General features: G+C 43.6%; 1 protein-coding gene across 2 annotated transcripts in view; it reads right to left on the minus strand.

The window, feature by feature from the left end:
* Positions 1–14,893, minus strand: part of vps13b (vacuolar protein sorting 13 homolog B) — a 445,793-nt gene that overhangs the window by 403,312 nt on the left and 27,588 nt on the right. For both annotated transcript variants that reach the window (XM_080768430.1, XM_080768431.1), the window contains exons 5-7: positions 5,453–5,620; positions 4,494–4,675; positions 2,051–2,225 (exon numbers count right to left, since the gene is read on the minus strand). In XM_080768430.1, coding sequence (XP_080624556.1) covers positions 2,051–2,225; positions 4,494–4,675; positions 5,453–5,620 — 525 coding nt within the window. The remainder of the gene's footprint in view (positions 1–2,050; positions 2,226–4,493; positions 4,676–5,452; positions 5,621–14,893) is intronic.

Raw genomic sequence — 14,893 nt, forward strand, 5'->3', positions numbered from 1 at the left:
TGTCCTCTGTTCTCTCTCTCTCTCTCTCTCTCTGCATTACTTCCAGCATAACAAGATCTGGGGGCGCTCAGGTTCCAAGAGCCGGTCCCCTCTTGTATATTTTTGTGATGGGATACTAATTCATTCTCAGAGGCTCTGCATAGCAGTAGCATGACACCGACTCTTACATCTGGCATTGGACACAGAACTGGAGGCTGTGCCAACTCGCAGTAAAGTTCCAGGCCGACAGGCAGGCAGGCAGTGAGTGAGTTAGATAGAGAGTCTGCATCGCATTGGGCTGCCAGTGCTCCCCTCTGCCACCACTTCCCCCCCTCCTCCATGACTTTGCTCCTGGTGCTGATTTAACGCAGTGGGACCTGGGCCTTAATCCTCTCCTCGGACTGGAACAGAGAGGAGACACTGGGGAGTAGTGAGATGGGCATGGAAGGAATACCAAAGAACTATTATAGGAGTACAGGAGTCTGTGGGCTCAACGGGAGAGATCCTGCTGTAGGCGGTGAATGACTGGTGGAGATCGGTCTGGAGTCTGTAGGAGATTATAATGCCAGAGCTTCTAAATGTATAGAAGTATGAGAGAGAGAGAGAGAGAGAGAGAGAGAGAGAGAGAGAGAGAGAGATGTGCGTGCATGCGTATGTGGCTTCACTTCTTAATATTTATTTTATGAATAAAACAGTATTTGCATACCTGTGCATATGCCTACTGTGAATGTGTGTACAGTATGTGCATCTGCACACACATACTTATGCTTTGTGCATATGCATGCACACAATGTGCATGACCGCAAGTGCCTTCCACCAAGCATGCCTGTGTTTTCTTGTCGTTTTGGGAGGAGGGGGCATGGTTCTCTGTGGGGTTCCAATCAAAGGGACTCAGACGGCCTGTCTTTGATTCCTCTGGTGGTTCTTTGTCTCTGCTCTCTCCTCTCCTCCATCCAGCCCCCCACATGGAGGGGATCAGGCCTGACGACAACCGTCTGTGTCGAGTTACGCGCTCCCAGCTTTTGTTTGTGGAAAAACCAGGAGGAGTGCTACACCATGGTCAAAGTGATGTTCAATGTCCCATTTAGGAACAACAACAGCATGTGGACAGGCTGAGCCGCCGCGAGGAAGGCAGCATGGAGAGAGCAATGAGACGAGGGCTCCCGAGAAGAGAGGCAAGAGCTTTCAGCATCATTAACTACTTAAAGACTTTTCAACCATGTTTGTAAAGTTTGTCAGAGAAACATAACTGCGGGCGTAACCATGCTGGCACACAAGTGATGTGTGCACAATAGGACGAATGCTAACTTGAGAAATCGGAGCACACTGTTCAAATCGTATAATAAACAGTGTTTGGAATAGAAACAATCCGATATCCCCCTTTCGCAAATGTGTTTTAGACAACAATGCGTTCAGATCCACAGAATTGTGGCTCTGTGCACAAAGATGAAAATATTCAGTGAAGCAATGAATAAGTAATGAATAGACGTCAAAAGAAAATAAATTCCATGTCACTCCATCTGATCACTGCAGGAAGGGTTGATATCAACGAGAGCCCAACACTGCCAGGCCACAAAATGGTTGTCCTTACTTTCCCTGCACGCTCGGGTAAAGTAGGGATAAACTTCCTGCCCACCACCACAGAGATTAGGGTTTTGAATCCTCTGCAATGCTTCCGGTTTGGCCAGATGCCCCGGTGAATACAATTGGCTGCGTTAGAGGGTTGGAAGCTGGACAGGGCAATCTCTGTCGCTGCACTAGCGACTCCTATAGGTTGGTCAGGGGACCTGTTCAGTAGGGAGAAGAACTGGGTCAGATAACGTGTTGCGCTACGCCCTTATTATTAAACTCCTCAATGATAGGTGAAAAGATGCAGCTGGCGACTTTTATCACAGGAGAAATATGATCGTCTACAGACTCTACACCCTCCCAGTCCCACGTGACCAACTCTAGTGGTCAGCAGTGACAAACTACACAGTAGTTTGAGGAAAATTGGGAATCAGCATAATAAATCAAAAGGTCAAAAGATTGGAAATGGTTGACCTTACTTTCCCTAGTAGCATCTACTCACCTGGTAAGGCGGCTATAGCTTCTCGTGTGTGCCCAGTGCCTTCCTCCCCCTCGCCTTCCTTGTGTCCTCCGATCTCTCCGTAGTAAAGTGCGATGACCAGTTCCAAGATACGGATGAACATGGGCAGCTGCTGGTCAGTGATGGACAACTTCAGACTCTCCACCATGGTCTGGATCTAAGGAGACACACACAAATAGTGAACTGAGTGACTGGTGACAACCACAGCATCCATGGTTTGATTTCAACTACAGGCCTGTGTTGCCCATCATCGTTGTCCTTCATCAGTTTCCTGTCTCTGTACTGTCTTTAAAAAAAATTGAAAACTATGGAATGATAAACCTCTACTTTGTGATATATAGCCCTGACACTAAAATGGACTCCAGGGCTGCTTCTGATATGACCTCACATGACATACTGTATTTAGGGCCGTCTTTGATACTGAGCGTGTAAATATCTGCTTCTCTCCCAGTAGGGTTTCCCTTTTGGCTGATTGATGAATGCTTCTGTCTCCAGTTCAGATCCTATTACATGAAGGCACCAAACCATGTTCTTGATTTGAATGGGTGTAATTTAACTCTAGTGTGCAAATGTAACCAAACAGACCTTTAAGGGTCCGTTTGGGTTACATTTGCAAACTCTCAGAATTAAATGAACACTGACAATTTTACTTGGCAACAACAGCAAGAGATGGTATTACCGATATTATTACTTTGCATTACTTCTATAGTACATATACAGATTGTATTATAATATTATATGGCTGGATCTGTAGTTCCCACTGAACATAAAACACGCTGGTAATATCGTGGTTGTAGTGTATATAAGCACAGAGATCTAATCACAGATCTATCTACTTTATTTTGCAGTCGTCGCTCTATAATTCAATGAACATTGACATTTTGAAAATGAACGGCGCTAACTGCTCCAATGCGTGGCCTTGTGTGTATGTCTATTCCTGCTATGTATAAATGGAATGGAATTCATTCTACATATTCAGAAAACCGTCCTAAAGTCTAATACTGTAGGCGGCAATCAGCTGGACAAGAGGGAGACATCCTGGATTCCGTACTGACTGTACACTAATAGAGTATAGACAGACTTATAAACCGCAGGCCAAGAAACCTCAACTAGACACCATAATATCTATGTTTAAGCTCCCTACTGTGACGACGCTCTAGAACTGTGGCTACTCGGAAACTAACAAGCTCCCTTTTGGACGGCATACTGTGTTGGCCCTCGAGTTCAACTAAGTCATATAACCTTGTGGTTTTTGTAAATGAAAAAGATGCCCTAAACTGAATTTGTTTGTATAATCTGTGTTGATTTAGTAAAGGAAGACAAGAACAAGCCTATCTCAAAGCTAAGAACAGATTCAAGACTGTGTAAAGTCATGGAGAGACACGCTGGAGTGGCTCCACTGACAATGAATAATGAAATCACTGGGCACTGACAGTAAGTAGTATATTATCTCCTTCAGAACGGTTCACGCTATTTTGAAATAAAACTCTTTGGAGACTAATACTAAAAAAACACACACACATTCAGCAAAGCTACACAATCCAGATTCCCATATATTGTTGATGGAAAAGCCTTGCAATGTTCAAGACATTACAGATTAAAACTGAATTCTCTAGGCTTTGTGTTCTGAATGCTAGCTTCAGGGGAGACATGTCCATGTTCCCAAAACACAGACAAACACTGACCTATTGTGCTTTGGAAGCTTCGATTTGCTGAAGTTACTACATTGGGATGTGTTACCAGATTTCAAAACAGCCAAAATAAATTACTCGAGATAGTGTTGGAAAGCCAGTTGAATATCTTTAGGGATCTCTTGAGTCAAAACCCAATCCTGAAGGACGTTTTCAATGACTCATAACATTATCTGCAGCGTTATCTTAAGTTTCAGACCAGGAGGTAGCTCTTCCCAGAACACAGCCCCTTTCTACTAGTATTAGTAGACGTGATACTGTTTTGGAACAATGAAGTGAAGTTAGTCATCATACAGTCGTTGATTTAAGACCGTTTAAGCTGCCTTTGGAGGTCACATCTTGCACAGAGAGATTTGTTTTGTAGAGCTGACAGTTTTATACTGTTCCACACCAACATGTGTGACACATTACAAACAGGAAAGATGAAATCCAATTATTAATATTGCCTCGTTTATGTCATATTCAAGCCTCGTACACTCTGAAAACATCACACAGTTAAACTCAGCGTTAAATTAATGCCACACAGTGTACAAATGGAACCAAATGGACCCCTTGATGGTCCATTTGGTTGGATCTTTGCACTCTTTAGAGGTGAATTACCACTAAGGATTTTACTGTGCATCGCCTGGGCCTGCAACACAGAACTCTCTCTGGCTCCAGCTGTGGGACTTTCTGAGTTTGCTGTGGGTATTATTTCTGCTGCTGTTGTTGTTTTAGTTTTTAGTACTGCTCACTTTGATGACAGCTGGTATTTTAGAGTTGATATTGTCGTAGGTGAAATGGAGGCGGGTTCTGAAGGAGCACTTGTACAACAGGGGGTCCTGGTAGAACTCGATCTTCCCACTGGCGTTGCGCTTGTCCAGGCACACCGTGCAGTCGGCAAAGTTAATCACTTTCCTCAGGACCAGTTCTGGAGCTGGAAAGAGGGAGAATGACTGTGAAATCAGCTTGCATGCCAGTCACGCTCTCATGCTTGGCACACATGCACACAGCACATCCTGCTCAGCACGAATGTACACACTAGTGCATTTGCATGCATAAACATGCTGGCATAGGCACGCACACGCACACAAACATACAACCCCAAGTTTAAGTGTAAACTGCACTGCACACACACACACACACACACACACACACACACACACACACACACACACACACACACACACACACACACACACACACACACACACACACACACACACACACACACACACACACACACACACACACACACACACACACACACACACACACACACACACACACACACACACACACTTGACTGAGAAGGGAGCAGGCACTAGCAAATAAATCACCATTATCTCTGGGTCCCCTTCAAAAATAGGAAGCAAGGAAACATGACACTCTGCAGACTCAACTGAGACTGTGGCATTCACAAGTTGATTAACGAAGTGTGTGTGCGCATGTGTGTGTGTGTGTGTGTGTGTGTGTGTGTGTGTGTATGTGTGTGTGTGTGTGTGTGTGTGTGTGTGTGTGTGTGTGTGTGTGTGTGTGTGTGTGTGTGTGTGTGTGTGTGTGGTAAAGCTATTTTGACGATTGTAAACTAAAGCGCTGTGTTAAGGAAAGAATGATTTAAAATCTGAATTTGTGCATTTAAACAACTGGCTAATAAAATGAAAGTGAACCAATATATCTAGTTGACCTGTGTGTGAACCAAAGCGTGGCTCACCAGCGATGTCCATGAAGGCGCGCTCCCAGAGCTCGTCTACAGTGTAGCACTCTGCCGACGTGATGTTCACCGACAGCACGATGTCATCCTCCACATACTTGAGGATCAGGTTGTTTACTACGATGTTCACGTTGTTCACCACACGCCTGATCAGGCTCTGCACGTAGCCTGGACACACACAAGAATACATGGACATTAGAATACACAGCATGTGTGCATTAAGGGTCTTGCAAACGGGGAGCGATAAAACGCGCCTATAGTTCATTTTCAACGAGACCTGCGTTTTAGCTCGGAGAAGTCGCGGTGTGACAACGCAAGCGGATTTATGTGAGCGCGGTCCAGTGAATTTGTTGCGCCCGTGCTCGTTACGTGCACACGCCCGCAACAAGAGGTAATGGAGAACACACATGCACACCAAGGTAGAAACGCGTGCGCACACATGGACGCACGCACACACTACGCCACTATGCTCATGTGTTGGATTTGTACAAAACATGCACACAAATATTGTGTCCAAACTGGAGTAAAGTGTAGTTAGACGTCAGCAGTTCTAATGAGGCAAAAATGCAGATTGAGGATAGATGGACGTAGGGGTTTTCAACTGATTGTGAACCAGGGACCACCACCCTGACTTTGAATCAACCTGGGGACCACTATTGTGTTGGGTGGGGAACTGGGGATATGGGCTAAGATTAGTGCTTTTGTAAGTTAACACTTGCTATGCATTCCATGTGTATACATCATACTGATTCTCAACCGTTGACTACTACTGGTAAAATGTCCTAATAATAATTACTCAACCAGACAATAACTCCCTTTTTCTGTTGAATTTCTTGAACTCCAACTTGTCAGTAAATGACGACATGGATGGACTCATCACAGGTCACTAGTTCACGGTTTCTCAACTAGTGGAAAGAACATTTAAAACAAATCCTACATTACTAAATGCATGGTCAGGGACCACATGCAATACCTCCACGGACCACCAGTGGTCCACGGACCACCTGTTAAGGTTTCAGGTAACTCAGACACATGGCGTAGGAGTTTACTTTTTCTTTTTTAAATTCTAGTGCCCCCATCAGGCCAACGACTATACATGCACACACAGGCACACATATATATTGCACATACATCCATAAAGAAACATACTGTACGTGAACATACACAGAGGAGAGGAAAGGAGGACATAATTTAACCACACGTTAATTTAGTGTTGATACACAGTAAAAGAGCGGAATCCAGAGCTACATTCCCCGAAAGCCTGGGCTCAGTAAGGCTGACCTCTGCCATCCTCATGGGCTCGTAAATAAGAGGAGGGCCTGACATGTTATTTTTCGCCACAGTCGACCCCTCGGACATGAGCAGTGAAAAGAGCTAAATATCCATAGGAAAACATTTTTGCTCCTCACCCTTGCCTGAGCAGCGCAACAAATCTTGGGTGAATTTATGGACCTCTGATGCGCTCTCCTCTCAGATGTGGAGCACTGTGGAACCCCAAACAATGCACGAGCCACCACAAACACACGACCACTCCAGAGTCTACATGTTCACTTAAATATACGCAGGCACTGCAGCACGTGCACCCAGAAAAATCCCCAGTGTCCATTTAACTCAGAGAGTGTACGAAATGCAACCAGATGGATAGGTCCTTTCGGTTTCATTCATACACTGTCTGAGTTAAATGAACACTAAGGACTTTACTGTGCACAGACAACTTACACACACTCATATGCAGGCCGCTTCTCAAATATTTACATGGGATGGGAGAGGGAGAGTTATGGACAGCATATTGAAGTTGATATTTTGGGTCTAGCAATGCTGGGATTCCTGGCAAGACATTGACTAGGAGAAACAAATGGGAAGCTTATTGTTGAAAACTAAATATCTAATTTACTTTATTGTCACTCAAACCAACAAGTTGATATTACCATTTATTTCACCTCAGAATAAATAAGAAATCATTTCATTGGAATTTTCAAGTGTAACAGTTGATGACAAGGACATAATAGAGAAATCTACTTTGTTATGATGGAGAAATGTAGATTTTGTGGTGACTGACAAAAATAAACAGTAATAGACAAGTTGTTTTTGTGGTGATGATGAAAGATGGGCGGGTGTGGTGATGGAAGCTGAGGAGGATAGGGGTGAAAGACTGAAAGAGAGAGACACAAACAGAGATAGAGAGAGAGGGAGAGGGAGAGAGAGAGAGAGAGAAGGAGAGAGAGTGAGAGCAGGAGAGAATGAGCAGTGCCATAGATTGGGTTTCAGCAGAGCTGGGGGAGCTATCCTACAGTGTTACCAGTCGTTCCTAATGGCCACAGTGACGCCCAGAAACAGAAGCTTCACAGAAAAAACATACATGGTAAGGTCATTACTCAACAAAGTAAGAAAGAACTTAAAATATTACAGACAGGGGAGTTTTGACCATAAAATATGAAAATACACAGCAATAAATCCTCCTAACCACAGGACCAATGGCATTATTCATTCCTCCCATGTACTGTTAAACACAGTCACTCCGAGTTAAAACATATAAACCTTTAATGCTTTTCCCTTATTTTCCAAACCAAATGTTTGTCTTCCTGTATCTACATGCCTGGGCCGGGGCATGACAGAACCGATAATTAAGCAGAACTAAATGGTGCCGTTGATGAAAATATTTATATGAATTGGTTAGCGGTTCTGCCACTCGTACACAGGCCCAGCTACATATTAACATAATCCAATTGACAAAATTGTCCTTCGTTTGCTGCCCGACTAAACAGAGCGGCAGGAAGAGGATGATATAATATAAACTCAACTCATAAACGCAATATGTGTTCATGACATGTGTGCGTGCCTTGTATACGTGCCTGCCTGGGTGCACGCCTGCCTGAGTGTGTGTGTGTGCCTGCCTCTCTGCTTGCGTGCTTGAACGTAGCTAGGACTGTGTGTGTGTGTGTGTGTGTGTGTGTGTGTGTGTGTGTGTGTGTGTGTGTGTGTGTGTGTGTGTGTGTGTGTGTGTGTGTGTGTGTGTGTGTGCGCATGTGTGTGCGCGCATGTGCGTACATGGTTCTGGGGTCAGTCAGAAAGCACCTGCAGGCCGGGTAGTAAAACAGGCGCTCTGCCCCCTGCTATTCCCCTCTCTGGATCTAATTTACCCATGTCGGGGCCCTCTCACTTTCTTGCATGTACGTGTGCTCGCTCTCTCCCAAAGTCGTACTGCAGCTCGCCTCGCGGCCGGTCCCGAGCCCCCAGCCGTCTCTCGGTGAGCCATCGCGCCACTCTGAACTTCTGTAAACAATTGACACAGCCAGCACCTGTGCTGCGGCCCACAGGGAAGGAGCCCACTTAAAACTGTTCAACCATAAAATGACTGGAAAAACCAACTCCTTTATGTGATCTCAGCACAGCCCAAGTACTCTCTTCTGTGCAATACAGGAAAGAAACACTATACTGTCCATGTTCACCCTCTTTCCTGTATATGGAAAGTATTAGCAGCTATTAGCTGTGCCAGTTATTAGCCAGCGAGAAAAAGATTGACAAGTCCATCAGACAATAAATATACTGTATGTTGGTTCTGCTGTGTTATTCTAAAATGTCATTATTACAGCCAGCGATGTAGCCTAGACCTTATTAAAATAGAATGCATAGCTACTGTAGGACAACAGTACCTTTCAAGCACGGGAGTATAATTCCCAGAATTCTATAAATCCCCATTTACATCTCCTAAGGATCTTTTATTTGTCTTCCAGGAGCAGAATGATACAATGTCCAGGTTTTCCAGATGGCCAAACATGAGCTATTCGTCACATTAAAACACGGCTGGCCAAAGCTGAACTGTTGATATAGCCTTGTGCTCCAGGTCCACTTTTTTCTGCTTCTCCTGACTTCAAGTTAATTGCAGATTAGAGGTTTACAATGAGGTCCCCTCTTCTACTGCTCAGCCTCAGAGAGTTACACATTGCTGGATAAATCCGTTAGGGTCATAGAGAAAGAGAGAGGAGACCGTTGCTTCTAATAGCAAGAGCACTTATTTGTATTCTATAGAATTGTACAGTATCTGGTTACATTACAACCTGCTAGTTGGTAGACACCACATAAATACAGAATCATATACTTCAACTTAACCTATTAATTACTGCCAATCAATTTTTAGCAGACATCAGCAATAATACATCAGTTATCAGGAATGTCACCAATGTGGTTCCCCTCAAACAACTGGTTGTCAATGTGGAGTCCCGGGACCCCACACTGAGGATTTTACAGTGTAGAATGGGGACCCATTGTGGGACCACGCAGCCTTTTGCATATGGGGTTCATTGAAATAAAAAAGGTTGAGAACCGACTGCCTCAAACAGTCTCAAAGAGTGCAACCCTCTATGTGAAACCTGACTGGTACAGCAGGGTATACAGTGCACAGTGGAGAGAGCACCAATCCTTACCAGAATGGGATATTCCCTGCAGTATTTATTGCAGTATTTATTGCAGTGCAGGCAGCAGTACCAGGACAGCAGTAGCACTGGACAGAGGATTTATCACAGGAGCCTGTTTGCTTTTCAACCCATGAAAACATCATTCTCTCCCGATCACACGAATACCAACATATGCACATACAGTAGTCATGCACAGTGCACATACAAAATAAAACCAAGCTCATAGTTTAGCACACACAAGACATTCAGTCAGAATCATCTCTGCGTTATTAGCTCTGCCAGTGCAGGCAGCTGAAGGCCGGAGATTATGTTTTCACCCCTGTCCGTCTGTTTGTTTGACTGGTGATCTGTGAACAGCTAATCTCAGGCACCAATGAACCGATCGGCGTAAAACGCACACTCCCAATGGGCCAAGGAAGAACCTCCACCCCAAACCTCATGGTGGCTCTATAACAAGATGCTTCATGTTTTGGCCTAAAACTCTTGTCTTGAACCATACTTTTGGTTCCTTGGATGATCATGATACATCTCCTCTTGTACGCTATGCCCTCACCAGTTTTCAACGTTTTTCATTTTCTCCAAAAGTCATACACATCTGTACTCATACACTCTGGAGTCACATGATCAAGATGTATCAAGTCAGATTTTCCATTTTCCATTTCAATCGGCTAAGATTGACTTGGAACTGGTAAACGGCACTGGTAAAAATCAAGAAATTACTTGACTATGTTACAAAGACCTGTCAAAAATGTGGGTTTTTTAAAAGGTCCACAGAGGCCACAGATTTCAGGTGGTAGGGGAAGTCGTTCCATAGCCTGGGGGCGAAACTAGCAAAGGCTTGATGATGATCACCTTTAGTTTTTAGTTTTATGGAAGGAACAACCAGCAGGGCTTTGGATGAGGTTCTCAGAGACCTTCTGAGAACATATGCATGGGTGGAGTAGGGCATAAAGATATGGGGTTGCCTGGCCATGGAGGGTTCTGTGTGTGATGACGAGAATTTTAAAATTAATTCTATAATTTACTGGGAGCCAATGCAAGGAAAACAAGATGGGTGTGATGTGACAGGATCTCCTGGACCTGGTCAGCAATCTGGCAGCAGCATTCTGGACCAGTAATGATGATTTAGAGACAGGTGAAAAGGGAATTACAGTAATCCAGACGTGAAGACACAAATGAATGGATGATCATATCTAACTCTGGGTGTGAAACAACTGACTAAGTTTAGCGATATTGCAATGGTGATAAAAACAGGCACTGGACACAGAGTTAACATGCTTATCCAGAAGCATAGCCTGATCTAAAATTCCACTCCAAATGTTTGTCTTTAGTGACCCAAGGTGGACGGCAACATCTGCAGCGACCTTGTCTGGGGCAAAACTTGTGATTGTTTCTGCATTAAATTGCAAAGAATTGCTGGCGAACCAGTTCTTGATGGCCGATAAGACATTCATGGAGTTTGAAGAGCGCACCTTTCTAGTTTTACATGCTGTGCTTCTGTGGCTGTGTGTGTGAATCTCAATCTGCAATTCTTTCCAGACAGACAGCATTTCTGAAAATGTCTTAAAACTGTAGAACATTTTCACCCATAATGATGACATTGACAAAATATGACCAGCAGGAGACCATGGTTAAAGTGGTTAAGAGCAGCATTTGCTCCCCAGGTTATGCAGTTCAGGCCAATGTATTAGTTCACTGCCCATCTGGGAGAATTAGGATTGAAAACACCTCAGAAAGTTATGTGCCTCCAACATTTTAGTACTCTCTCTGGTAAAGTCAGATATGCACAGCCAAAGCAGATAGCAGCACACCCATATCTGTGTTTTGCAGGGATGGAACAGGTTGTACAAGTCAATTCTCCAATCCTTGTGGACGCAGAACGATTGTAAATATTAAAAACCAAATGGCTAAATGTGTCAAAAATGGATTTGGCCAGTGAACTCAGATGCTCCTGCAGTAGCAGATGGGTTATGTCTTCCCTCTCAGCATGTGCGTGAGATTACTTAATCTGAAAGAAATGCCATATTGTAAAGACATTTCTCACTAAATGGCTTGCGCTACATTCACCAGAGAAAAATGTGGGTTTTCACATCTGGCGTGGAAGAGATTATTAACTGGACAAAAGGTTTTATTTATTTTTTCAAAAAAGGCCACATTTTTTAACTTCAAATCTAAAACTGGTCCTACCACTCTGGGGGTAGAAATAAGTCAAATCCAGATTCAAAGCCAGATTGTACCTGTTAAAAGTACATAAAATGCCTTTCTTTGAGGCCAGATGTATAGAGATAGGTTTTTTGTGTGTGAATAGGCCCTAAGTACAAGCCCACTAGAACAGAGAAATGTGGTTCTCACAAACAGTGGCCACTAGTCCCCCACAAGCAGCAGTAAACATAATCACTCACAGAATTTGCCCAAGGTGGAAGCACTTGGTCTTTGGTCTTTGTGTGGCTACCAATCCCATGGTATATGAATTAACATCACTATTTTCCACCACAAGGAGAACAGGGAAGATAAATCCATTCAACATGTGAGAGCTTAGGGCCAAATGACTGTATAATTGCTGGTGGCTGCTTTCTAGTGTCGGCCGTGTTTTGTTTTGGTTGTTTTGAAGGGGAGGGAAGCAGACGCAACGCGGTGGTTTGTCGACGTAGATGGTGACGAAGGGATGATACTGGCTGTTTTCTTCCCATTGGTCTCATTCACACTCACACACACAAGATTTCTCTGATTGCCTCTTATGGAAGTGCAGTGTTGAAGATGTAGTGTAAATTTGGGGCGAGCCTGCATGTGGTGGTGTGAGCACAGGGTGGGCGGTTGGGGGTGGGTGGCAGGAAAGAGAATCATTCTTTGTGTCTCTCCATACAAAATACGAGTAAACAAAGTTTGACTTCAGGGGAGTGTGATTGGGAAAAACTGTTCTTTTTACTGTGGCTATCCGTTCTGAGGCTGGGAAGAAGAAAACCACAATACTCAAGTTTAAGTTGATGGGAGACTTTGAGGTAATGAATGCGGACAAAAGCACACAGGACAAAAACTACATTCATATCATAGCTGACGACAAAGACCAAAAGTCTATGGAAAAATAATATACATACAAACATCTGCAAAATCAAGCTCAAACTATGTAGTCTAGTAGCCAGCCCATAGAGCCCCATTGTGAACCCGGACATGTTGAGTACACCAAGGTTTTATGTTAGAAATGTTTAGTACTAGAATTTCGCCGGCCATACATTGCAGCGCAATATGGGAAGAAGGAAATTGCGGGAGGTGACAGACTCCACTTCATGTTTCAGCTGTGTTTTTAAACTCAGTAGTGTGCCCTGCACATGTAGTAACGGATGGGTTATAAATTATTGTAATAACAGAAAGTGTTTTTTATTTCTCATAAATACGCAAACATGGTGAAACAACTACAGTCACAGAGAGCAGTGCCAAGGTAGCTGCTGCCTGCTAACGATGCAAACAACAGCCTTGCCTGTCGTGTGTGTGTGTGGGGGGGGGGATAGCACTAATTTTCGACATTTTACTGTGTCATAAATATTTACATCTGTAGCCTATATTGTGATTACATTTGACCGTACATTTGACTCTTGTGTTATATTCTTGTGAAATATTCAGTAAAGTATTGTGGTGAAATATTCACCCCAAGTTGATAAGATATGCAGAGAATATAATACCAAGAACCCCCAGTTTGAAATGCATTAGGCCACAGACCCCCATTTGATACCATTTGCTCTCTGGGAAAATCAGGGTCCATTTGGTTCCATTTGTATGCTCTTGGAGTATGATGACTGTGCTAACAGTATTATCATAAAATATGTCTCAGTTTGAAGATTCAAAAAAACATATTTCATATGTGTGAGCTTGTAAAGTAGAACGTTCAACCTAGAGACAGTGTTGCCAAGTCTGATCATTATAAGCTACTTTGGACTTGTTTATCTATTGGTAGTCCTTGACATGGAAATGTTTGAGTTCCACTGCTCTGAAACAACATTAGACAACAAAGTTTGACAGTCAACACTATAATTGATTATTTTAAGACTAATTTCCGGACCATTTCTGATTTACCTACTTTGAACTGGCCTATTAACATTTTTATAGACCTGGTTGCTTGTTTCACTCTCAAATCCACGATATGTGGCAAACCTGGTCCCTGGTTTGTTTTGGTTTGCGTGTGGATGTTTTTTTGTGTTGCTTTAGCATCTTTAGCACAGTAGCTATCAGAGGCTGCAGCAGCTGCAGCAGCTGCTGCTGTCATGAAAACGCAAGTTTCTGTCCCAGAAGCTCACGTTAGGTCTGCGCACACTGTACGTTGCTATGGCAACCTGTCATCAAATGCTGCTAACGTTGTGGTCAGCACTGTTAGCATGTGTGCTATCAGGCAAAAGCTGAGATAGATATAAAACTACTGGCCAAAATGTCATACAAAACACAACACCTAAAATCGGAATGTTATTGTGACCTACAGACCATCATGATTTGCTTGCTGGACCTATAATTAATTTATTTGCATTAAATTGCCACTCGCCCATATAAATAAAAAGCAAGATGGCTGCCGATTGCGAGCGGAGAGACGGAGAGAGTAGTGACGTGTGAGCCGGGGGCGGGCCTCTGACAACAGCATGAACACAGGGCAGTGTTGCCAGGTTTGCGAATTGTAAGCGAGTTGTAGTGTGTGTAAGTAGCCTGGTTAAAAGGCCTTGTTTCTGCCCCTGTTGGGACAACAATGTCCACAGCATAATGTCGACCAGTTTCTGTCCACCGCTTTTGGCACGTGACCAACTTAAGCAATGTTATATTAGATGGGTCACCAGCATGTAGAAACTGCCGGATGCTAACTTGCATATTATGTTGGGCAATTTTCATAATTGGCATAATATGTGGCCATGCCCACTTGCCCAATTGTGCTGACATTATCACATTTGTGATGACGGCAATGGCCGTGTTTAGCCCAATTAATGATTTTTTGAAAAATTAATGCTTGGAATGGATTCAGCATCATGAAAACCCCCTAGTTTGACACGTC

The sequence above is a fragment of the Protomyctophum bolini genome (assembly GCF_963924005.1).
Source record: "Protomyctophum bolini genome assembly, chromosome: 7".
Classification (NCBI taxonomy): Eukaryota; Metazoa; Chordata; class Actinopteri; order Myctophiformes; family Myctophidae; genus Protomyctophum; species Protomyctophum bolini.